Source organism: Lagopus muta, chromosome 19, assembly GCF_023343835.1.
Source record: "Lagopus muta isolate bLagMut1 chromosome 19, bLagMut1 primary, whole genome shotgun sequence".
NCBI classification, from domain to species: Eukaryota; Metazoa; Chordata; class Aves; order Galliformes; family Phasianidae; genus Lagopus; species Lagopus muta.
In genome coordinates this window covers 2,735,339-2,758,866 of record NC_064451.1, presented here as the reverse complement: position 1 = coordinate 2,758,866, position 23,528 = coordinate 2,735,339, and the positions used below count along the sequence as shown (strand labels likewise).

Sequence of the window (23,528 nt, the reverse complement as noted above, 5' to 3'; positions counted from 1 at the left end):
TCCAATAAGAGTCTCAGTGCCCCCACGGAGCCATTTTGCTTTCAGGAATGCTCTTTTTACCCCTCTCAGAATGGCTTGTTTTGTTCCCTTTATTCACTTTTCTGCTAGCTGACGCTAACTGCAAAACCCAACTGGCTGTTGCACATGGTCAGGAAAGTCCAGGTTGCCTTGTGAAATTATATTTGTAGCCCAAATAAGCAAAACCCAAGGGCATGTTTGAGTTTTGCCTTTCAGAAGCTATTTCTGAAATTACACACCAGCTTCTGCATAAATACAACATGGAGGGCATAGTCTGACTCAAGGACAAGGCCCTTCCATGTGTTCTCATATGGAGAAGAACACGAGTAAATTTCTACCAAGAATATATTGAGCCCCATGAAGTTTAAACAATCAGATTGTTCTGAGAAAGATACAGTGCAAAAAGGCCACATTTAACCAAAATACTGTGCCATAACAGTGAGCTGAAAGAAGGAAGGTCATCAGAGGTTTGAGTGAGACTAATCAAGAGCCACAAACATCATTTTGTGGCTGATCTTGTGAAATGATGCACTGTGGATAAAGGTTTGCTGATCATGAGTTTCTACTATGAAAAACAAATAGAAATGTCTGTCCTGTGTGGCTCAGTGAATCTTTCAGGTGTTAGGATCTCTGTAATGAGCAGGACACAAATTGGCAATAGAGGGGCACCAGTGGCTCTTCCTTTGGGTGATTCCCCTGGGCTTCCTTACAGACCTTGCAACCTCCTGCCACTGTGGGACAGCCAGAGCTTGCTCATATGTACTTTTCCCAAGCACATACTGCCCAGCACAGAAGGGGGTAAAAGTACATGCAAGAACAAAACAAAATGAAAGCATTATACTCAGCAGAGCTTGCCTATTTCAGTAGTGCTTTAAGTGGCTTGGCTTCAGTAGAAATGTGTGTGGCACAGGGCACTTGCCTTGGGCTGCGTCCTGCTGCAGTCTGGGCGTGCTGTGCTTTGAGGGTCTGGTAGCAGATTGCCCATTGAAAACAGACAAATGTGGCAGGGCAAAAGAAGTCGTAGAGGAACAAACAAGAAAACAGACATCATGGGTGTCCTGCCCAGACACGCAGTGTGCTCTCCTTTTATTGACATAATGAAAACAGCTGAAGATTCCCTGCTGAGGTTTTCCCTTCCATTTCTGGGTCATCCTCGGCATCCGGCTTTTCAGAATTTTCCCTTCTGGGGACTTTCAATTGTCAGAATTTTCTGAGCCTTCCTGGAGCACGTCAGGGATGTCTGCAGAGAGGAAGAAACCCCAAGGCAGCTATCACTGCTTTGCATTTTGGCTCCAGCTCCCAAATTACATGCCAGCTTTCATAAACTTAAGCTGAAAGGGAAACTAGAAGAACTAAAACAAAACACAACCTTTTCCTCTGGATACAGCTTTTCCTCTAGTTTTAGCTTCTCCTAAAACTGGAAGCTGACTTCTCCAAATGCCCTGGGGTGCTTGGAAATGTTACTTTGGGATTTCTTTCATGCTCAGACCCCAAAGATGCATGGCTGCAAAAGGAAATAGCTAAAGCTTTTAACCTTCCTTTTTTCCTTTCTTTTTTTTTTCCCCCGTCTCTTTTTCCTCTTTTTCAGCATTTTGAGTTGCTGTCGTTTCATTCCTTCCCTTTTAAGAACTATTTTGCCTGTAGCGAGCTTTTACTTAAACCCTTTTCTCCAAGGGCAGCTTGGAGTGCTGTCAGCATGAGCAGAGCGAAGCAGATCATTTCTGAGCAGGTGGGGGTACGGGGCTGTCCCCTGCTGACCAATGTTGTTTCCCTCCTCAGGAGCACACCCCGAAGTTGGTGAGCTAACCGTTTCCGACATTACTCCTGAAAGCTTCAACCTTTCTTGGACGACCACCAATGGGGACTTTGACATCTTTACTATTGAAATTATTGATTCTAACAGGTTGCTGGAGCCCATGGAGTTCAACATCTCAGGCAATTCAAGAACAGCTCATATCTCAGGGCTTTCCCCCAGCACTGATTTTATTGTCTACCTCTATGGGATCTCTCATGGTTTCCGCACACAGGCAATAAGTGCTGCGGCTACAACAGGTATATAAAACCTACCTCAGTGCTAACTCTCCTTTCTTCTAACTCTTCCTTGCAGGTTGTGCCCATTTCCCTGCCCTCAGATACCCCATCAGTCTGCCCACTGCCAAATTCTCTACCTCACTGTTTGACACCTAAAGAAGACCTGCCGCAGACATTTTTGAGCTGTGAATGTTAAGCCACCATCCCATCCAGCAAAGTCAGTCAATCACATTGTGATGCAATTTCATTCACATAATAATGTGTTAGCTCTTGTTCAAACATTAGGGTAGGGACAATCTCTGAGACCGATGAGAAGCAAAACAAATTTCCCAAGAAGCAAGTGGCAGATGATTTGTTATGATGGCTTTGCAGTATGTGCTGTGCAGCATTGAGGACACACTCCTTCTTTCAGATAAGCCAATTTATAGGTACAGTTTTTATCCTGATTCTCTAAACAGGTTTCAGGCAAATTTCAGTCTGTCAGCAGATTCCTACAAGGCCAATACATTGCTGGAATTCAGCTTCAGACTTCAGTTTTGATTTGATGTTGGTAAATGAAATAGGTAGGCATTTAGCTGTTGGCATATTGCACGTCCTGAGGTTTTACTGTTGATAGTGTGTCCAAAAAAGGCTCTCAAAGAGAAGGAAGTGTCTAATGTGCTTTAGCCAACTACAGCGTGGAAGTGGAATAAGAGAGGATGAGAGGGCTGGGTTACAGAAGCAGAAGGTGCTTCTCACAGCAGACAGATAATAGCCCATGTTGTGATCATTTAACTCCTCTACCAATTTTTGCCTGCTGACATGGTCTCTGGAAAAGTTGTCATAGCTATTCGTCATGGCAGGAGATTAAGGTAGTCAAGTTTAATATCAAATATCAGAGGTCAGGATAATGCAGAGTTGCATTTTCTAGCATCAGTAGATTGTGAATCTCCTCATTGAATCATGGTAAAGTGACCACTGAGGTTATGGTATGGAAAACATCAAGAAGTATTTGGCTAGATGGTCTTTGTGATCTGTGGCTCATGTAAATTCAAACTTTTATTTTACTGCTTTGGGTTTTAATAATTGCAACGCATTTCCATTTGTTTTTCTTCCCATAGTAGAGGAACCTCTCCTTAGCAAACTCACTGTATCAAATGCTACCTCAGACTCCATGTTGCTCATGTGGGAAGCACAGGACAATGCCTTTGACCATTTTATTCTAGAAGTCAGAAACTCTGACTCCCCTTTGGACTCACTGGTGCAAATAGTGCCAGGGGCCTCCCGGCACTATGTAGTCACCAGCCTCAAAGCTGCCACTAATTACACTGTCCAGCTCCATGGTGTAGTTGATGGGCAAGGTGGTCAGACCTTGACAGCACTGGCAACCACAGGTATTTCACTGTTTTGACTTCTAGGTTTGCTTTTTTCTCTTCTTTCTTTTTCTGCCCACCAAACTGCTCTGAAACGTGGCTCCAACTCATCATCCTTATATTTCATACTTTGATAAAGTATAGGAAGATCACCATGAGGGGAGGCTGAAATAAACTGACCTTGTGAGTGCTTGGAAAGAGAGATATCTGGGACAATGGAAAAGGCTGGAAAAGTGCCCCCAGCATTAAGGGAGCCAGTTGTAAACCACGATTGGTTTCATTATATATACACTTATCAGCGAGTGCTGTGTATATATAGCTGACATGCTCCAGATGGTTAATTCTTTCACAGAATATCTTTTCACTTGGTCTGAGCGATGTGCCTGTTCATCCCATCCTCACTTGCTTCCTTGTGGGTGGGAGGGCTTTGTAGCTTTGTCAGCCAGAGAGGCACCTGCATGTCATTTTGGTTCTTTGTTCTTAAAACCAAATGTCATCCAAGACATTTGCATCTCTTGTGGGAGTTTTGTGCAGCATGCTCAATGACCAGTCAAAATTGCATGGAGTGGTGAGACCACCTTCTGCTAGTTCTGGCATTCTTCTCTGCCCGGCATTTTTAAGCATTCCAAGCAGAAAACTGGGCTTAAATAGGAAGTCCACCCTTTCTTGATGGTCAGCCCACCACACTGCTACTTGTATTGCTGTCTTTTAGTCCTTGAGACCTCTCGGGTTTCACCATAGGTCAGAGCTTTTCCTGTGGTGATGGTGATTCCAAGAGCTCACCGAGACTCTCCTGAAGAGAGAATTCCAACTCGTTTTGCATGTAGACTTTGGAGTCTGGGTGTTGTGTCATGAGCCTGCCTGACTGGATGCAAATGGCATGTGAAGGAATGCAGCCATGTCAGAACCAGACTGGAAAGGATCGGTTTTGTCACCTCTGAGCTGCATGCGGGGCTGATGGCTCCATGCTCAGTCTCACTGGGTTCTTCACTCGATCCTGTCTGCATTGTGGATATTTTCTCATCTCCTCCCATCTTCAGAGGTATTATGCTTACATGGTGATGTCTTCACTGTCAGCCATGTAGGCATTGATTGGCAGCATGACAGTGGCATGTGTCCTTAATCGGGGCCACTTGGATTCACTTCTTCCAAGACTTTTCCATTGAGGGAGGTCGACTATTAATTAAAAGCAATTGGGGACAGCTGGTAAAAATTGGAACATCTTGCAGCAGTTCTTGTTTTACATAACAAAAGGATTTTGTTCTTTCACTCTTCTCGGTCAGTTTGATACATCCTTCTTGCTTTTCTCCCAGCATGTATCACTTGTACAGTTTTTCCCTGGTGTCGTAATGCCTGCATTTCCCAAGGTGTTCTTGGTTCAATTGGCAAGAGAGAAAGAGAAAGTCAGATTCCCAGGCCACCTGACTGCAGGGTTGTGTTTGTGGCCTTTCTGCGCTCTAATGAATCCTTAATGATTTTACTTTAAATGGAATAGATTAAAATAGGAATGGTACCCTTTCTATAGCATGAAGGCCAAGTTTCTGAACAGTCAGAAAGAGGGAGAGCAAGAGCATTGCTTGGTTGCTTTTGTCCAGTCCATTTGATGCTCTTTGATTGTGCCTAATCAGGGGACAAGGAACACCTTAGCCATTGAGTCCAGAGAGGTTTTGGCCTGAGATTAGTGCTGAGATGATCATTGCTAGGACTAAAATCCCAACAAATTTCTGGGTCCAAAAATATGAGTATCTACAATGCCAGACAACAAGAACACTAAGAAGAAGCTGAAGTCTGTGTTCAAGGACATTTGTTTTGATCCTAATTTCTGCCTGAATCCTACTTCAGAATTGCTGTGAGTCTGGGTATTCCTGTTAAATTTCCAGTGCTGAGTTACTGCACTTTCCATGGTTGTACCATGGGGCTGCTTGCTGTTGATGCTTCAGTAAATCAAGCCCACATTTCAGTAAGAAAATTTTGAGCATTTAAGAAAACCGAATGGAAAAAATAATTAAAAATCAGCACTAATTTCACTGGCTTCTTTCCAAAACCTTACAAAATAGTTGTTATGGTGCTCCTCCTTTCCTCAACCATTGCAAAACAAGGCTAAACCCTTCAGCTTTAGCTTTAAGTCTCTCTAACCTCCCCCCCCCCCCCCCCCCCCCCCGGCTAATTCTTCCCCCCACCCCAAAGTAATGCTCTCTCTTCACCTGTGTTCCTTTTCTCCTTCAGAGGCTGAGCCACAGCTGGGCACGCTCACACTCACAAATGTCACCCCCGACAGCTTCAACCTCTCGTGGACCACAAGAGATGGGCCTTTTGCCAAGTTTGTCATACACGTTAGAGATTCCTATGCAGCACACGAACCCCAGGAGCTTACGGTGTCGGGAGGTGCTCGCAGCGCTCACATCTCAGGCCTGCTAGATTACACTGGCTATGACATTAACATTAAGGGCACCACCGATGCAGGTGTTCACACAGAGCCCCTCACTGCTTTTGTCATGACAGGTACCTGCCGAAAGGTTTGGAGTATGTTTATCAGTTGATAATATATATATATATATATATTCCCGCATGGATAGAAGTGTGGACTGCAGCACTGAGTACCCAGCATTGATGCTTTCATTTGAAGCTTAGCACAAGCGTGGGTTGCAGCAGGCATGTTGGCCTTAAAAAAATTTTAGGAGGAGTAATAGTTTAAAGTTATTCAAGAGCTCTCTGGAGTCTTTCTCTCATGCGTTATGATCTTTTCTAACTCCCCATGATTAAGGGAGAAATTTGTCAGTGCTTCCACCTACACATCCATTATACATCCCTACACCTATACATCTTACACCTATACGTCCCTGGAGGCTTTTAGGGCCAGGCTGGATGTGGCCTCTGGGCAGCCTGATCTGGTGGTTGGTGTCCCTGCACATAGCAGGGGGGTTGAAACTGAATGAGCATTGTGGTCCTTTTCAACCCAGGCCATTCTATGAACTCATCAATGAATAACCTATGTATGAATAATTTTATCTGGGATTAGTGAACATCACATGCTGATATAGTCAAATAAATACTACAGTGTTCACATTCTGTGTGTGACATGGTCAGTGTGCACTGCTAGGGCTTGTCACACAGACCTATGGAAGCCAAAGTAGGATTAAAGCAGAAATTGAAGCCTTTTCTTATTCTGCCTTGCTTCATTGATGCACAGTGGGAGCACTCCTTGAAGGAGCAGCATCCCTCACAGCACTGGGGCCAGCACTTTCTAAGAAAATGAGTGACCATGATCCCTTTCCTTATGATTGCATTTTGCACCAGCTTTGGCCTGCCACCTGATGAATGTTGTTACAAGTCAAGGAGTTTTAAAACTCTTCCACTTTAAAAACAAACCATGGGCATTAGTGTTTTGAGAGGAAGCTTCCCACAACAAGGTAAACACATGACACCCCACACCACAGTTGGACGTGCCAGCAGTTTGCAGAAACCTCCTGGGTTTAATATACTGGTGTCACTCCACACCTATCCCAGGGATACTCAAACAGAGAGCCAATGTCATCAGCTGTGAAAAGTCAAAAAACAAACCTAAAACTCTTAGCCAAAGAAAATTTTGCATTTAACTACTTCTCCTCTTAAGTGAGTGGAATTTGAGCAATGGAAGACTGGGTGAGTTAATTCCTAGGCCAACACAATGTGGTTTGTCAGATTGTTTAGAGAATTCTAGCAATGCCTGGGATGCTGTGTCAAGGCCAGGCGTAGCAGAGCCAGCTGATCTCCCTATTTGACTCATCAGATTTTGTGTGAGCTTGAGTGTTGTGTGAAAATTTGGCCTTTTTGTCTGAGAGATGCAGTGGGAAAGTTTTGAGAAATTGAAACAGCTCTGAACTTTGACAAACAGATACAAACTGATTAGAGCTGATGTAAAAAAAAAAAAAAAAAAAGACCCCTCACTGGAATTTCTTTAAGCTGTCAGCATGCTACCAGCTAGCAGCTGCCTGTGAAGCTCTTCGAACAGGTTATTGCTCTGTTCTGTGATCATTGGCCCCTGCCCTTAGCCGGTGCAAATTCCTGCTTCTCTCCTGTTGCCCACAAAAGCAATTTTGAAGTGTTTAGTTCTTTCACTGGCTGTGACCTGGCAGATGGATGTCCTGCTTCTCGCAGTCCTGCTGGCATCACTGACCTTCTACTGCTGGAAGAAAAGGCTGGAGATACTCATGTGAGGTAGAGAGGAAGGAATGTAAGATATAGGAACTGTGAATGTCAAGGTTGAGATGTCCCTAAAGCAGCTGTGGTGGTGGCAACTGAAAGGAAATGAAAGCTTTGTGCATAACAGTTTTAAAACAGTTTTGGTTATATCTGCCTTTTAGTGCATGTGCAACAAGAGTAATGTGCTTACCTGTTGAGTTTTGAAGGAATTTCAAAGGAGCTTGTGAGATGAGGTGTTAAGATGTGCTAGAGGAAAATTAAGAATTGAACATTTAACTTTTGGAGGCTCCATTGAAAATCCTGGTCTCGTGATCTGGGCTATGCACTTCAATTAATATCATATTTTGGGGGAAAAAAGTTGTGATTTGTGTCTGGTGGAATCTGTGACATTTTCTAATTTGCAATTTTTTTTTTTTTTTTTTTGCTTCTTTTTTTGTGTGTGTTTTTGCACCTTCCCTTCTTTTAGAGGCCATGCCCCCACTGGAAAACCTAACTGTCTCTGATATTAACCCTTACGGGTTCACAGTGTCGTGGATGGCATCGGAGAATGCCTTCGACAGCTTTCTTGTAGTTGTGGTGGACTCTGGCAAGCTGCTGGACCCACAGGAGTTCCTCCTTACGGGAGCCCAGCGGCAACTGAAGCTTAAAGGCCTTATAACTGGCATTGGCTATGAGGTTATGCTTTATGGTTTTGCCAAGGGGCACCAAACAAAGCCCCTAAGCACTGTGGCTGTTACAGGTATTTTAATGTGAACAAATTGTTCTCTTCCACTTCTTCTCTTTCTTGCTTTTCTTCTCACACGGAAGTTGTTTCATGCAATCCGTTTGCAAAACAAACCTTGGCTTTTGCATCCCTTTCTGCATCGTGGCTACACATAACTCCTCGTGGTTGATCGGTTCACCAGTGAAATTCCATTCCTTTTAACTTGATGTTTCCTTTTTCTCTTTGTGAGGGATCCTGTAGAGACGCATGACGTGGGTTGAGGGGTGAAAATTTCTGCTATGTTCATGCAGGTACTTCTAACTGGAGTCTTTCAAGAGAAATAGCTGCATGCGGGAGCTCGTCTTGTTAACAGCTGCTGGGCACCTCAGCATTCTCCAACTTGCCAACCATCGGGATCTTCAGGAGGAAATCATCCTGGTTTTCCTGCCTATGGCCTCGTTTCTTTCACTCTCTCTGTGTTCCACACACAGAACACAGTGTGGTCACTGCCAACCATAACGTTGGCATCTCTTTCCACAAAACCTTAGCTCGTGTTCTCAGCCTCATCATAACTGCTGTCTTCCAGCAGCATTTGAATAATTTTCTTGAAAAGTTGTTGCAGACTGATTCTCCAGCCCTATAAGCCTCAAGTCTCATCTCCATGTTGCTGACGATGCAGCAGTAAACCTGACTGCAGGTTCGTGAGAAAATAAATAGGAACATCTTCCTCTGGAAGATAAAAGTGCATCGGAGATGCTCTAAGACAGTAAGCACTCCAACAGCATTTCTGTTGGTAGAGATGCTTGACCATACTGAGCTGAAGGTGTTTTGTGGTTGTTTAATAACTTACAGCTCCTGGGATCCTCTTGAGTGGGTTTGTTCACCAAGGACAGCAGGTCTTGCACATTGCATTTAAGTGTATGAATTGTCATGATTCCCCATTGCTGCTTCAGCATTTGTTTTACATCAAACTGAAGGGTTCTTCTGATCTAAAGCATCACAGAGGCCAGAAGTGCATGGAATAAGGGTTTTGCATGAAGGAAAAGACTCTTTCAAGAAGCTTCCATGCTGTCTTCCTAACAGACAGAGACCTGACCATGTTACAGGCATGCCTGCAGATCTATATAACAAGAGCTTGTTTTCATCATAGCTAAAGGTTTCACGTGCGATGGGTAACTCAATGAAAAGTAAAGGACCAGTGCACTTCCAACTTACTATCAGCATGTGTAATTTTGCATGGCAGAGGCAAATGATGTATTTCCATGTAGTGGACTTATGGTAGAGTGAAAAGTTTGAATGACCCACACACACCCTCATATATATTCTTTGGTATGTGTTAAATGCTAATGTTCTCCTTTTTTTTTTTTTTTCAATAGCCAGCAGATTCTTTCCCTTTCTTTGAACTGTGGTTGGATGCTTGCAGTATGCTATAGCCAGACCTCAGGAAGGTCACTAATGAACTGATTCAAAGAATCACTTTTTTTTTCCCCTACTGCTATCTTCTCCTTTTTTAGAGGCAGAACCCGAGGTCGACAACCTTCTGGTTTCAGATGCTACCCCAGACGGCTTCCGTCTGTCCTGGACTGCAGATGATGGGGTTTTCGACAGTTTTGTTCTAAAAATCAGGGATACCAAAAGGAAATCTGATCCACTGGAACTCATAGTACCAGGCCATGAGCGCACCCACGATATAACAGGGCTGAAAGAGGGCACTGAGTATGAAATTGAGCTCTATGGAGTTAGCAGTGGACGGCGCTCCCAACCCATAAACTCAGTAGCAACCACAGGTATTGTCTTTGTGGTAGGAAAAACGTGTTCATGCCTAATTCTGTTAACATTTCTCCTTTTCCTAGGTGGTCTGAGCGGTTACTGAGACATTCAAACTGTCTCCTGCATGTCACCTATCCGAATTTTGATTGCACATATTGTTTTTGCATGCAAAAATGCAGATTCTGGTCATGTAAAAAGTTCTTAAGGCTTAGGTTGAATTCTTCAGATTAACTTAAATGAAGAATGGGTTCATAATTAGAAGCATTTCATTTGGGCATTTTTGAATGGAACTTTTCATTTTTTTCTCCAGCAATATAATAATGTCATTTTGAAATATTTAAATGTCAAAATCCAAATTCTCTCTTTAAAAAACGTGGGTCTTACTGATTTGAAAATACAGTGATTTCAGATCATCCTAATTTTGGGAGGAGGGGGATGAGAAGAGGATGGTTGACTTTAGAGCAAGAGGAAGCCAACAGAAATATGTAAAAGATTTTGTGTCCAGCTATAACCTGCAGCAAAGGACCAACAATAACTCAGTATGGAGCAGCTGATCCTAAAATAGCATGACCTCGCAACTCACCTCAGTGTCTGTGGTGGCAGTTGTTAGCACAGAAAGGCACATTTCTGAGCAGCTCCACTATCTGCCATCACAGCCCTTGAATAAACACATACCCACTCACCCGGACATTTACATGCATCCATCGCAGGGCACCTTTCTCTGGGCTCCTGTGGGCTGTCTCATAATGCAGAAGGATGCTTGAAGTCAACTGCACTTATGAGCAGCCCGTCCCCACTTTCACTGACTTTGGGATATTTATGGTAAACCACTAACTGTTATCGTTTTCCTCATGACTACATTCTAATTTGTTCCTTTCAGGGAGATTTAGCACACGTCACCTCATGGCGCCAATAACCCCAAAGATGTTTTTCAGCTGTAAATAGCCCATGGATAATTGATAATGGAGTTGGAGCCACAAAAATCCAGCTAAATAACTCAAACTGCATGTTACACTGCATCAGATGCTGGGGCCACCAAAGCATCTAACTAGTTTCTTATTTAGGAGTTGGCTATTTGGAGAAATGTGTGTATTTATAACAAATCCAGTTTAATGGCTAAGTAACATTTGCTATTTCTGCAATGGGTGGCTTGGACAGGTTCGTGTGCAGCCTTGCTTTATCCTAGCCTGTGTACAGTGTATGATCAAGCAAGAAATAAGTGTCAGAATGTCTTCAGCCTTAGTAAAGGAAGCAGAAAAATCCTGCTAGGAACAAAGACTGCCAGCACACAGACCAGCAAACCTAACCCAAACATTACCATGGAAATGAGGTCATGAAAATGAAAGCTGGAAGGATTGAAAATCCCACTCTGTATTTATCGCTCACACTTCTCCCTTCTTCCCTACATGGGCACATACCCTTGTGTAAACATATGCAGTCATCGGGGATCAGATCTGCTACTGGTGTAAATCAGTGCAGTTGAAGACATCTGCTTTAAGCATCGCTAAGCAACCCTCTCTGGAGGTCTGACCTCGTATCTCTGCATGCAAAGCCACCACCCACTGGAAGGAAGGAGAGGGAGGAAAGACCTTGCGTGTTCACCATTGGGTGCACTGTCCTCCTCTGTGGTTTCCTTCCTTACTTTCACCAACTCTACTGCGATAGAGGACATTAACCATAAGATCACCGCAGGGCAAGGCAGCACTGCACAGAGCTGCAGTGCCTGATCAAGTTGGCATGAACGAGTTTGCACACTGGTGCTCTCAGAGGAAGTGTCTCTTGGAGATTCTTCTGTATAATATCTGTGGAGATGCAATTCAGCTCTCAGCAGGGGACTGGTGGCTGTGTGCCAGTTAATATCCTTGGTAGGAAGTGTGGGACTCATGCTGCTAATTTCCTCTTCTTTAAATGGTGTTTTACCACATTCTGATGGGATTTTTCATCTGAGAGGATCCAAAAATGCTCTTCATATGTAACAAATATAGTCTAACGCTTCCTGATTCTTAGTAGAAGAAAGCCAGTGAACATATTCACGTAGCCTGATAGTGAGGAAAGAGCATATTTAGCACAAAAAAAAAAACCAGAAAAACAATAATCAGAGCTCTGCAAGTATCACAGACCTCAGGCAATCCTCAGTCTTAGGTAGAGCTAATGAGAAGTGGTGCTGGAGGATGATGCTAATGATCTGTGTCTGTCCAACAGCTGCACTGAGTTTTTTTGTGATAAAAAACAGAAGCATCCTGGCCTGTTTTTTTTTGTTTTTTTTTTTTTTTATGCCTGCTTAATTCTGGCTTTCAGGTGGCTCAAGATGGTATTACTTGCTGCTACTTCATTTCCCTGTGCTCAAAGGAACCACTCCATTACCTCCCTGGTACTCATTCAAGGACTGGTGCTTGCCAGGAGGGTCCCACATGCTTTGTTTGCCATGTTTGCTCCTAGGAAAGCAGATGCAGTTGGGGTAATGGGGGTGTGAAAGTCTTATGTAGTTAAGGCTTTTCTTACAGTTATTTGCTATGTTGCACTTTACCTGATACCATTGTTCCATGGACTTATCCATCACAATTTAGATTGAGTAGCCAGTTTAGGTGTCATGTAGCTTTGTTAACCCTACCTTGCTGTCTTCCTTCTCTTACTCTTTCTTTCTCTGGCTGTTCCATGTGGTCAGGCCCCCCAAGCCCAAAATGCCTTGTGAGAAATGATTTACATTTCTCTTGAGGGCTCGGTTGTTTTTCCTTCCTTGACTTTCGGTTGATTTAGTGCATTGCTGCTGGAGCTTTGGGGACACATGGAACAAACAGCCCTCTTTGACTCCTTTCCCGCAGACACGTTCTTTCCAATCTGTTCCAAGCACAGTCACTTTTTTTCCTTCTTTTGCCACTTTCCCCTTGCCCACAGCTTGTTTCCACCACTCTTTATGTGGTTTATGTTTGGGATCTGTCGCCTTTGTGCTAATGACTAAGTCAGTATGTGTGGGCTGTTTGTTTCTTTTCACATTTCAGCGTTGTTTTGGTTACAGTCAAAAAAGCAAATTGGAAGTGAGATGCTGAGTGTAAACTTAGAAGTGGCAGATCCCTTCACCATGTCCTTTCAGAAGCCCTTACATTCACATTTTGCAGTAGCTTACTTAAGCTCTAAAGCAGAAAGTTTCAGATTGTGCTACACGTTGGTTTGCATCTTTGGATTGGGTCATTTTGGTAACACTCATTACACTTTGTTTGCAAGGCTAAACTACGAGGTTGTACCAATGAGTGTGTCTCAGCTTACCAATCTTATTTTATACAGGCAAATGTTGTGCTCAGGTTTGGACAGGGTTAGGTTGGGCTGTATGGCAGAAAGCTGCAGTGATACCACAAGTGCCTTTCCTATGTAGCTAGAAAAAAATCGGGTCTCTAGTAGTGTTTGCAAGAAGAAAACCTAATATTGTAGGGTTAAGCCAACAGAAGTTACAGGCAGGCAGTGCTTGAGAGGATGGTTTCTACGGGGCCAAATGAGCCTGGGTCTCTTTTAGGCATCCTACAGTAGAAGGTTTATGCTCAAGGAGAGGCATCTCTGCACTGCTAAGGGTTGCTGTGCGTCACAAATAGGGCTACAAAGCTCAACAGAAAGATTAAAATCATCCAAGTGAAACTATGTTAGAAAAACTGATAAGTACAATGCTAATAAAATAGTACTCCTGTAAGTGTTGCTCCATACACTGAAATCTCTATTATCTTGTGGACACATCTGTGGTATTTTTAAGTTAGAAAGTACTGTAATATTGCTGAAAATGGAAAATTAAGGCCGAGTAGATTATTGCTCTCGATGTGTGATAAAACCATTAAGTGGTACTGCCCACGTCCACGTTGCCTTGTAGAGTACTGATAGCATCAGCTCCTGGCACTCAGGAGTAACACAAGTCACAGCACCAAGGACTGGCAGAGAAATCATTGACCTTTTCTCTCTCTGTGGTGTGTTTGTCCTCTCTTCTCCACCGACAGTTGTGGGATCTCCCAAGGGAATCGCTTTCTCAGACATCACAGAAAACTCTGCTACAGTCAGCTGGACCCCCCCCCGCAGCCGCGTGGAGAGCTACAGGGTCTCCTATGTCCCCGTCACAGGAGGTGAGTGTGGGGACGTGGAGGGAGATGGCAAAGGGGGAGAGTGAAAAGTGTATCTGAGAGATGGCCCTCAGAACAACAACTGTAAGCCGTGGTTATCAGACTTCTCAAAGGCTGTGATATTTCTTAGTAATCCCCGTTGTTGTTTCAGTATTATATCCCTGTTTTAGCGTTCTGCTTAAACAATTTCTTATACTTCAGCACGTTTTTAGCATAACTGAGGGACACCTCTGGAAAGGAACAACTATTGAGCAAACACTGCAAATGCCAGGTTCATAAATAAGTGCTTTTAAGTAAGACAAGTAAAGATCTAGGTCTCTAGGCAATGCAAATGTACATGTATAGTGATCTCACAAAAGAAAAGGAATGGCCTACAATCATGATCAAGCATTTGCCCATGTGTTCTGCTGGAATAAACCCAGGATTTGAAAGAAGTTTCTGTCATAAACCTTCACAACTTACAATAATATACAGTATATCTTTGTTTAAAATGAGATGAGTGAAGGAAAACATCATCAGACTTGGTTTATCTTTGTCCATCCTCTGCAAGAAGCCAAGTACTTTTAAACTAGAAAGTCCTATCCTTGCAAGTGTAAGAATTTGTATGCAGGTAGTGCTGTTTTCATCTCTTTTATAAAGTTATGATATCAGAAATACTGATTTTTTACCTTACTGTTGGCATACCAGTAGGAAAGAAATAGAAAGCATTGTCTTAGAGTCAGGTGTTGTGGCCACAGTTTGTTTTCCCATTAGTGGTTGCAACAAACTGGGGAAAAATTCAACTCCTGCACATGTGAATTCACACTGGTCACACTGTGTTTAACCTGAAACACGCTTCTTTCAAGCACTTATGGAGAACTGCCATTAATCCATTGACATTTACATTTGTCCTAGGCACTCCCAATGTTGTTACAGTCGATGGAAGCAAGACAAGGACAAAGCTGGTGAAGTTAATCCCGGGCGTAGACTACAATGTTAATATCATCTCTGTGAAAGGCTTCGAAGAAAGCGAACCCATCTCTGGAATTCTGAAAACTGGTAATACATAAATAGCAGGTTCTTACACACGTTGTCTGCATCACAGAACAGACTCAGGAATGAAGGACTTTGATCTTGTCCCCTATTTCCTTTGTGTCTTTGTACTTCAAGTAAGAGCAGAGCTTGCAGGTTTGATCAGGCTCCCACTCTGCTAAGAGCAGAGCTGACTTGCAGTGAGGCAAAGACTGTCTGTATGTTTACAGTCCTAATACACAGAAACAAAAGGAAGTTTAATTAATATCATTCTACTGATGTGGGAGCAAGGAACCAGCTCACTGGGCAGTTCAGCCCACTTTGTGTTTTGTTCTCCACATCTCCCACATTCGCAACTGTGTCCTAAGCATAAAAGCATCCTCTCTCTTGTTCTCTCTTGATTTTTTTCCTACAATATACTTTTAAATATCCCCATCGGAAATTTTTTTGCCACCATGAAGTCTCATTTGTTCATTATTTTTGGACTCTGACAAGTGTTCAGAGAACTGTGGCAAGGACAAGATGATGTAGATTGGATAATAAAGTGCAATTTATAGACTGTTCCAGCCATACTGGGGGCAGGCATCTCTCCCAGCACAGGGAGAGCATAAAAGGAGGTGCAAAGCAGAGTCCCACAAGGAAGTAAGGCATGGTGTTTGGATGGTTAGCTGGCTGTTGCATTGGTTTATTTTTATAAGTGCAGGGCGAGCTGTTGGAAGGTCACAGTGGCTATCAATTGCCGTCACGTTAGTTATTTTTCCCAAGCTCTGTCTCCTGAGTTTGCTCCAAGAAGCAGTCCAGACTTGAGGGTGTTGAGAGAAATATGTCAGCTTGACAGAGCTGTTAAGATTGATGTTATCAGGACTGATCTGAGAATGCAGTTAGTTATGTCTGTTCCCAGTGTTTAATCTTTCCACGCGTTGACCTCCCGTCTCCAGTGGAGGCATTTGATGTCTCTTTATAGGCACTGACGTTTTTTCTGCAGAGCTCCACTATTCCAAAGGGAACCATAAAAACTGCTGCATTGAGCAGTAATGTTTGCACATTTTACATTCTATGGTTACAACAGAGAGTTGCACAGAGCTGATAGTAATTGCCAAATTCCTTCATCATGTTATCGTTTCTTCCAGCTCTGGACAGCCCATCAGGACTGGTAGTGATGAACATTACAGACTCAGAGGCTCTGGCGACCTGGCAGCCCGCAATTGCAGCTGTGGATAATTATGTTGTCTCCTACTCTTCTGAGGATGGTAAGAAGAGTTCGGGATGGGTTGGGGAGCTGTGATTCCAGGACAGGCTCAAAAGGGAGCGGGTGGCTGCCACTTGATGGAGACGCCTTGCTGAAAGCATGTTAAAACCCACCAATCTAGTTAATGCTTTCCTAATTCAGGCATGAACAAAGATACTTCTGAATTCATGAGCTTCTTGAAGAGGTGCTATAGCTCGTAAGAACACTAGAGAGTGCTAACACTCTTAGAGAAGGCTCTGCCGTTAACCCAGGATCACCTAGAGGAGCACACAGATGAGCATACCAAAGCACGCCTGAACGACTGCCTCTCTTCTGTCTTTGCTTCTTAGAGCCAGAAGTCACACAGATGGTATCAGGAAACACAGTGGAGTATGACCTGAACGGCCTTCGACCTGCGACGGAGTACACCCTGCGGGTCCATGCAGTGAAGGATGAACAGAAGAGCGAGACCCTCTCCACCCAGTTCACTACAGGTGCCGTGTCCCACCTTGCTGGGAGAGGAGCCGGGCTGCCATCTCCTTGGTCTTACACAAGGCTTACTTTCCTCTACTATCACCACCTCAGCCAGCTTGTGTGCTTTTTGCTAGAAACTTGAATTTTGAAAGCACTCACACCATGTTTTTAATCATAAAAATTTAGGATGACTTTTTTTTTTTTTTTCCTTCTTTAATTTTCAGTTTCTGCAGAGGGAAAGCGTGCTTTCCTGGCCTGTATTCATATCCTCCCTGTAACCTCTGTGCTAAACTGTATCAGTGTGTGATTGTTATTTCTCTGCTCACTCCTTCAGGACTCGATGCTCCAAAAGATTTAAGTGCTACCGAGGTTCAGGCAGAAACAGCTGTGATAACATGGAGGCCTCCACGTGCTCCTGTCACTGGTTACCTCCTGATCTACGAGTCCATTGATGGCAAAGTCAAGGTAGGGCACTTGTATCCAAACCTGAAGGGCTGTACCTCAAAACTGGACAGTAAAGATGCACCAGAAAGGGTTCTGATTTTTAGGGAAGCATGTTGCCTGATCACGCTGAAAATCAGTGGTTAAAGTTACACTCACACACAAAAAAAGCTTTTTGAGGTCTGGAGAATGAAATTTCCAGATTTGTCCTAAAGGATGATCTGGCTCCATTGTTTTGTGAGCTGCACAGAGTCTCCTATGCAGTGTATATGTTCAAATCATGTAAACTTTTGTGCCGACCTGCTTTTAAACCACACAGCTTACAGACTATGGCATGAAACATTCACCTCCACACAACTTTCCTGAAGAAAGAGAGCAGGAAAAAAACCTTTGAGGAATACAAGTTTTGCATGAAATAATATAAATGGTTAAAGATACAACCATAATCACCACAAAAAGACACTGAACTATGTTACAGTTCCACTTAGTACGATTTTCACACTGCGGTTTCCTTGTGTTGTTTATCATCCCCATAGGAACTCGTCCTAGAGCCTGAGACGACCTCCTACACCCTGACAGAGCTGAGCCCATCCACTCAATACACAGTGAAACTCCAGGCACTGAGCAGATCTATGAGGAGCAAAACAATCCAGACTGTTTTCACCACAAGTAAGAACCTTAGAGTGTGTAAGCAGATGAAAGTGCAAAAGTCCCATTCTCCTGAAGCTGTAGTTTCATCTGCTTCCCCCAGACTGGAAGGATGACTTTTGTTCCTTTATATCCAGTCACATTCTCTCTGTTGTCTTCTCTTTCTGATGAAACATCCTGCCTTTCCCATGTAAAATCCTGAATAGGATGTCACATCTCAAAATCCACGCTGACCCCTTGAGTTATCTTTATCTCGGTGCATAGCAAGTTGATAGAACAAATCAGCTTTTTACATTGAAACAAAGCAAACCACATCCACACACATCTGTTCAGGAGTCTTTGGAGCTGAATTTCTGGACAAGTTTTTTTCCTCCTGTTTCTGAGGTCAGTTTGTGTACTGTCACACTGGTATGTCCATTCCAGCTCTAATAGGACAGCCCTGTAGTAAGTTGAATTCCAGAGTAGATTGGGTTCTTTGAAGGATACTTCTCAGTTGACATATTTGGCAGTCACTGGTCTCACTGACACATCTTTTGATGACAAGAAAAATATAATATTGCTTAGTATTAACTGTAAAACCTTGCCTATCATTTGTCTCCCTTTTCTCAAACCCAGCAGCACTTTCAACCATCTCCACTGCTCCATCTGCCCTTGTACCAACTTCAGCCCAAGGACTCGTGGAAGTCACACAGCCCCCATTCTGCTCCCAGTCAGTCCCTATGTAAAGCAGGGTGACACCAGAAATAGGAGAATTCATCTGTGTGTGTTCAAGAGACATTTGGCTAACTGACAGGCGTTGCCCATTTAAATGTTGAGGTGGCAGATGTACTCCCCTCATAACAGGGAGTAGTTATATGGCATTTATGGTGCTCCCAAAAGTGTAGACAGATGTGCAAAACCTTACCCAAAAGAAAAATGCACGTCATCTTATATTTATTGTAATTTTTGGTGTGTATGATAGCAATTACGAGGCAGTTTCCAGGCTTAGCACATGACTATGCTGTTGATCACCACGAGTCATTTGAGTTCAACAAGTTGATTATAATTGCTGATCTCTCAAGGACTGTTTTCTATTTTCTTTTTTTGTGTAGCTGGTCTTCTTTATCCTTATCCTAAAGACTGCTCCCAAGCTCTCCTGAATGGAGAGGTCACCTCTGGGCTCTACACTATTTATCTGAATGGAGACAGAACACAGCCTCTGCAAGTCTTCTGTGACATGGCTGAAGATGGAGGCGGATGGATTGTGAGTAAAAAGGGGAGCCCATGGCACCCTGATATGTATCTGCATTGCCAAGAACAAGGGTAGGTCCCATCCCTGCTCTCCTTCATCGCTGCTCATAGAGCTGTGTTACTGGAGTATCAGTAGACGGAGGAGAAGCTGAAATGACCATCTTAGATACCTTAAAACAGATAATAAGGTGAAACGAGGGGAGACTGACTCAATTTAGATGGGAAGGCAAGTTTAAAGATGCAGAGAAGAGAAACTAGAAGAATGAAATAGAGAAGTCTTACTTAAAAAAATAAGGAGTGTTCACCAAATCTATGATTCAGTAACTGCAGTGAGACTGCTGCCTGAGTGATGGGGCAGGGGAGCAGCAATGCCGAGCTCTGCATTACCAAATGCTGCACTGCTAGCACTCCTTATGTCTAAGGCAGTTTGAGTGTAACTCTTCTTGCATGCTGTGGCTGTAGGTGTTCCTGAGGCGCCAAAATGGAAAGGAAGATTTCTACAAGAACTGGAAGAATTATGTGGCCGGATTTGGAGATCCTAAGGATGAATTCTGGATAGGTAAGTGGCAAGAATTTATCTTATTCTAGAAAGCCCAAACAAGCAAAGAAAGCCCAAAAGACAAGGTGCCATTCTGAAGCCTCTGCTCAAGCATTTAAAGGGGAACACAGTCCAGGCAAAGGAGGAGCAAGCTGCAGGGGAGGCTGAGATTGCCAGGTCCAACCCAGTCCCCTTCATAAATGTCAAACCTCTTGGATGACCAGATGTACCAAACTGATGCTCACTGGTGCTCTGTAAGAAGTCAGAACCTGAGAAGCAGCTGCAGGTGCTCTTCTTGCTGTACTCCTAGGATATCCTTAATGAGAAAAACACTACAATTAATGAAGTGAAGTGGGGTAAAAAACAAATGTGCAGAGGCTGGACTACATTTTATTTGCTCATAGATGGAAGACAGTGACTGTCATGCAGCATTGGCTTTAGTTACTTTTCTCAAGGTGCTCCATGCTGCTGTGATTTGAAGGGCTGAGATAGTCTCTAAAACTGTTTCTTCTTCATTTTGTGCTGATATTGTTCCACGGCTTTAAATAGCTTATCTTCCTAACCGGTGTTATTGTCCTGGGGTATCTGTCCTGGGATATCTGTCCAAGCCAGTTTGACACCCTTTATAGGACAAATGGATCATTCTCGTATTTCCACAGGTCTGGAGAACCTCCATAAAATCAGCTCTCAGGGGCAGTACGAGCTGCGTGTGGATTTGAAAGACAGAGGGGAGACAGCCTACGCTGTGTACGACAGGTTCAGCGTCGGAGATGCCAAGACCCGGTACAGGCTAAGGGTGGATGGCTACAGCGGAACTGCAGGTGAGCTGAAATATGTATTTCTTCTGTTCTGCAATTTCCTCTCAGCTGAGTCAAGCTTCCAGCCTGTGCACGTTGAAATGAGCATCACAGTGGGTCCCTCTCTCTGGATGTCAGGCGTTTGAAAATATGAACGTATCAGCGGTTTTTATGTTTCCGTTCTAAATCCTCTAGTTATTTAGGTGCCACTTTTTATGGCATGCTTGTGACAGAATATAAACAAGTATACTAAGCAGCCTCATATCTCATTTGGTCAATACTCTGCTGTCATTTACGCAGCCAGTAATAAGATGGCATGGTCTCATCTCTTCAGTGGAATATGCAGCAGAGTTCTGCTATGACATGATTTGTAGTTTTGCTGAACAAAGTGGTTTGAGTTGCCTTCTGATACAAAAATTGTGTGCTTTCTTCTGAAGTAAAACAAATCAATATTGAAGAAGCTTAGATACACACAGCCAGATGCATGGTACAGCCCAAACATTTTGTGCAGGATGATCACTCCCATGTAATCTAAGCCACACAAGTCACTGACTTTGCTTTTTCTCTTGTCCTTTCCATCCAGGTGACTCCATGACCTACCATAATGGAAGATCCTTCTCCACTTTTGACAAGGATAATGATTCTGCTATCACCAACTGTGCTTTGTCATACAAGGGTGCTTTCTGGTACAAGAATTGTCACCGAGTCAATCTGATGGGCAGATATGGTGACAACAACCACAGTCAGGTGAGTTTGGTGTCTAAAGGCTTTTATAATGTGTCGGAAGGAGAGGAATTGCAGTTCTGGTGGTTCAGCTAGCCAGAAACACATCAGCCAAGCCCACCCTCCAGAGAATAATAGGAAAAGATAGGGACAACTGCTCACAAAACAAGAATGCCATGTCAGCTGGAGAAGTATTGATGGTTTTGTATGACTTTCCATGGATATCTCAAAAGTCTGCAGGGAACAACTGTAGTTTTCAAGTGTGAAACAAAATGCTGTTCCTGCCATGAAGGCCAGGCAAAAAGCGACAGCTCTGGGAAACAGCTTATGACTTTGTTTGTCCAGGCTATGCGTGCCTGTGTCCAGAGACCTGTACTTCCCAACGCCCCTTTGATTTGCTGTGTGTCTGTTACCAAGTTAGAGTGGTAATAGATTGGCACAGACTGCCCAGGGAGGTGGGGGAGTCACCATCCGTGGAGTTGTTCCAGAACCATGGAGATGTGGTGCTGAGGGATGTGGTCAGTGGGCATGGTGGGGGTGGGTTGAGGTTGGTGATCTTAGAGGTCTTTTCCAACCTTCACGATCCTGTGATTCTAAAAGCTAAAACAAACATAAAGGCTCTCAACAGAGAAAGAAGTGAAGTGGATGTGTGACTTCTCACGCTTCATCTTTGTCTCTGCAGGGTGTTAACTGGTTCCACTGGAAGGGCCACGAATACTCCATCCAGTTTGCAGAGATGAAGCTGAGACCCTCCAGCTTTCGAAATCTGGAAGGAAGACGAAAGCGAGCATAAAGCCTTGGGGTGGTGAAAGGGCTACAGGCAGGGCGACGTGGGGAGGGACAGAGAGCGGGGGGCGTGGGGGGATCTGGCATCACCGGGGTGATGGGGGTGAGGAGCTGGTAGTCGTACCAAAGCATCACAACCCTTGGCACAACAGCCCAAACAACGAGCCTTATGTGTCCCAGCAATTCCAGCAGAGCAGCTCCAGCTCTGCCCACCACTGATGTCCTTCACGCCAAAGACAACGATCTCAAGGGTTGTATGCTGTTTTCTTCATTTTTCTTTTCTCAGCCTCTGGGATGAAGTTCTTCCATGATCTGACTATCTCTTGGGTGGCCCAGGGTAGGGGAGGGAGAACAGCTTTGTATGTTGGTAGTTTGTTTTAGAACCAGCCATATTTTTTACACACAGAAATGTGTATGATTAATTATCATTATTATTATTATTAGATATAATTGAAATCCTTCGGTCGCTGGAAAGCCTTTTTTTATATATATATCAAGTACCACAAAGAAGAAGGGAGGGGGAGGGGAAGAGGGAAAGCAGTACATTTTTAAACTTAAGCAAAAAAATTAATATTATTAATATAATGACAAAGTAATAATAATAATGATAATAATAAGCTAAGTTTTTGTCATTTTTAAGAGAACAATGCTTTTGGGAACACAGCAGGACAGTGTCTGATTGTAAATTTCTTTTTTAAATAAAAGCACAATTACTTTTAAATAAATTTCTACCTTTTTTTCATATTTGTTGAGTTGGTGCATGTCCAGGGTATCTGTACTTACATGGGGAAGTAAAAGGCTGAAAATGATCAGGCTGCTGAGCCCTGAGTACTGAAAACTGTTTCTTTTGTTAGTGGCTGGCTGTAAGAATTCTGCTGGGTTTCTTGCAGTGAAAGGTCCTTATGGATTTGGTTTCTTTTAGAACACATTTCTTTCTTTTTTTCCTGCCCAAAAGCTTCTACACGTTTTTCTCAGTGTTACTGACCAACGCTTGCTCCATCTAGGTGGGAATAACTAACAAAAGAAAACAAGGAAAGCACAGAGTTGTTGTTAGGTACCATTGGTGACTTTGAACACTTGTGTAAATAAAGGGCTCTCTTTTTGTATGAATGAAACCTATGTGTAGTTCCTCTGTATCATGCTCTTCAGTTGAAGACAATAAAAGATCTTTTGTTTTAATCCAGTCTCTCTGCCTTGCTTCAAGATTGTGCTTCTCAAACAGAGCAAATGTTTCAGCCCCCTCCTTGCCAGCAGCAAGGTAAGCTCAGATATTGCTGTTTTCACAAGGTATAAAATGTGTGTGCGTGAGAACAGCACTTTCTCAAGAGGGAAGGAATTCTGAGCATGGAAGGAATCACTTCACCATTGGGTTCTTTCTTCCTAATTTCTCTCCTTCCCATATGCATATATTACTGCAGCCCTTCCATTTCAAAGCATCAGTTGTGTTAGCCCTTGGGATCAGCATTCCATGTTGGGGTTTACTGTCTGAGAAAGGATAA

General features: G+C 43.4%; 1 protein-coding gene across 4 annotated transcripts in view; it reads left to right on the top strand.

Moving 5' to 3' along the window:
• The window catches only part of TNC (tenascin C), a 154,707-nt gene extending 131,499 nt beyond the window's left edge, over nucleotides 1–23,208 (top strand). For 2 of the 4 annotated variants that reach the window (XM_048966174.1, XM_048966172.1), the window contains 13 exons: nucleotides 1,798–2,070; nucleotides 9,801–10,073; nucleotides 14,034–14,156; nucleotides 15,048–15,191; nucleotides 16,295–16,414; nucleotides 16,743–16,886; nucleotides 17,201–17,331; nucleotides 17,844–17,976; nucleotides 19,047–19,198; nucleotides 19,648–19,744; nucleotides 20,383–20,544; nucleotides 21,104–21,267; nucleotides 21,926–23,208. In XM_048966174.1, coding sequence (XP_048822131.1) covers nucleotides 1,798–2,070; nucleotides 9,801–10,073; nucleotides 14,034–14,156; nucleotides 15,048–15,191; nucleotides 16,295–16,414; nucleotides 16,743–16,886; nucleotides 17,201–17,331; nucleotides 17,844–17,976; nucleotides 19,047–19,198; nucleotides 19,648–19,744; nucleotides 20,383–20,544; nucleotides 21,104–21,267; nucleotides 21,926–22,036 — 2,027 coding nt within the window. In that variant the 3' untranslated portion in view covers nucleotides 22,037–23,208. Of the gene's footprint in view, nucleotides 1–1,797; nucleotides 2,071–3,149; nucleotides 3,423–8,049; nucleotides 8,323–9,800; nucleotides 10,074–14,033; nucleotides 14,157–15,047; nucleotides 15,192–16,294; nucleotides 16,415–16,742; nucleotides 16,887–17,200; nucleotides 17,332–17,843; nucleotides 17,977–19,046; nucleotides 19,199–19,647; nucleotides 19,745–20,382; nucleotides 20,545–21,103; nucleotides 21,268–21,925 lie in introns of all 4 variants that reach the window. The other 2 variants (XM_048966176.1, XM_048966175.1) reach the window with 2 other exon arrangements.
• Nucleotides 23,209–23,528: the final 320 nt, after the last annotated feature.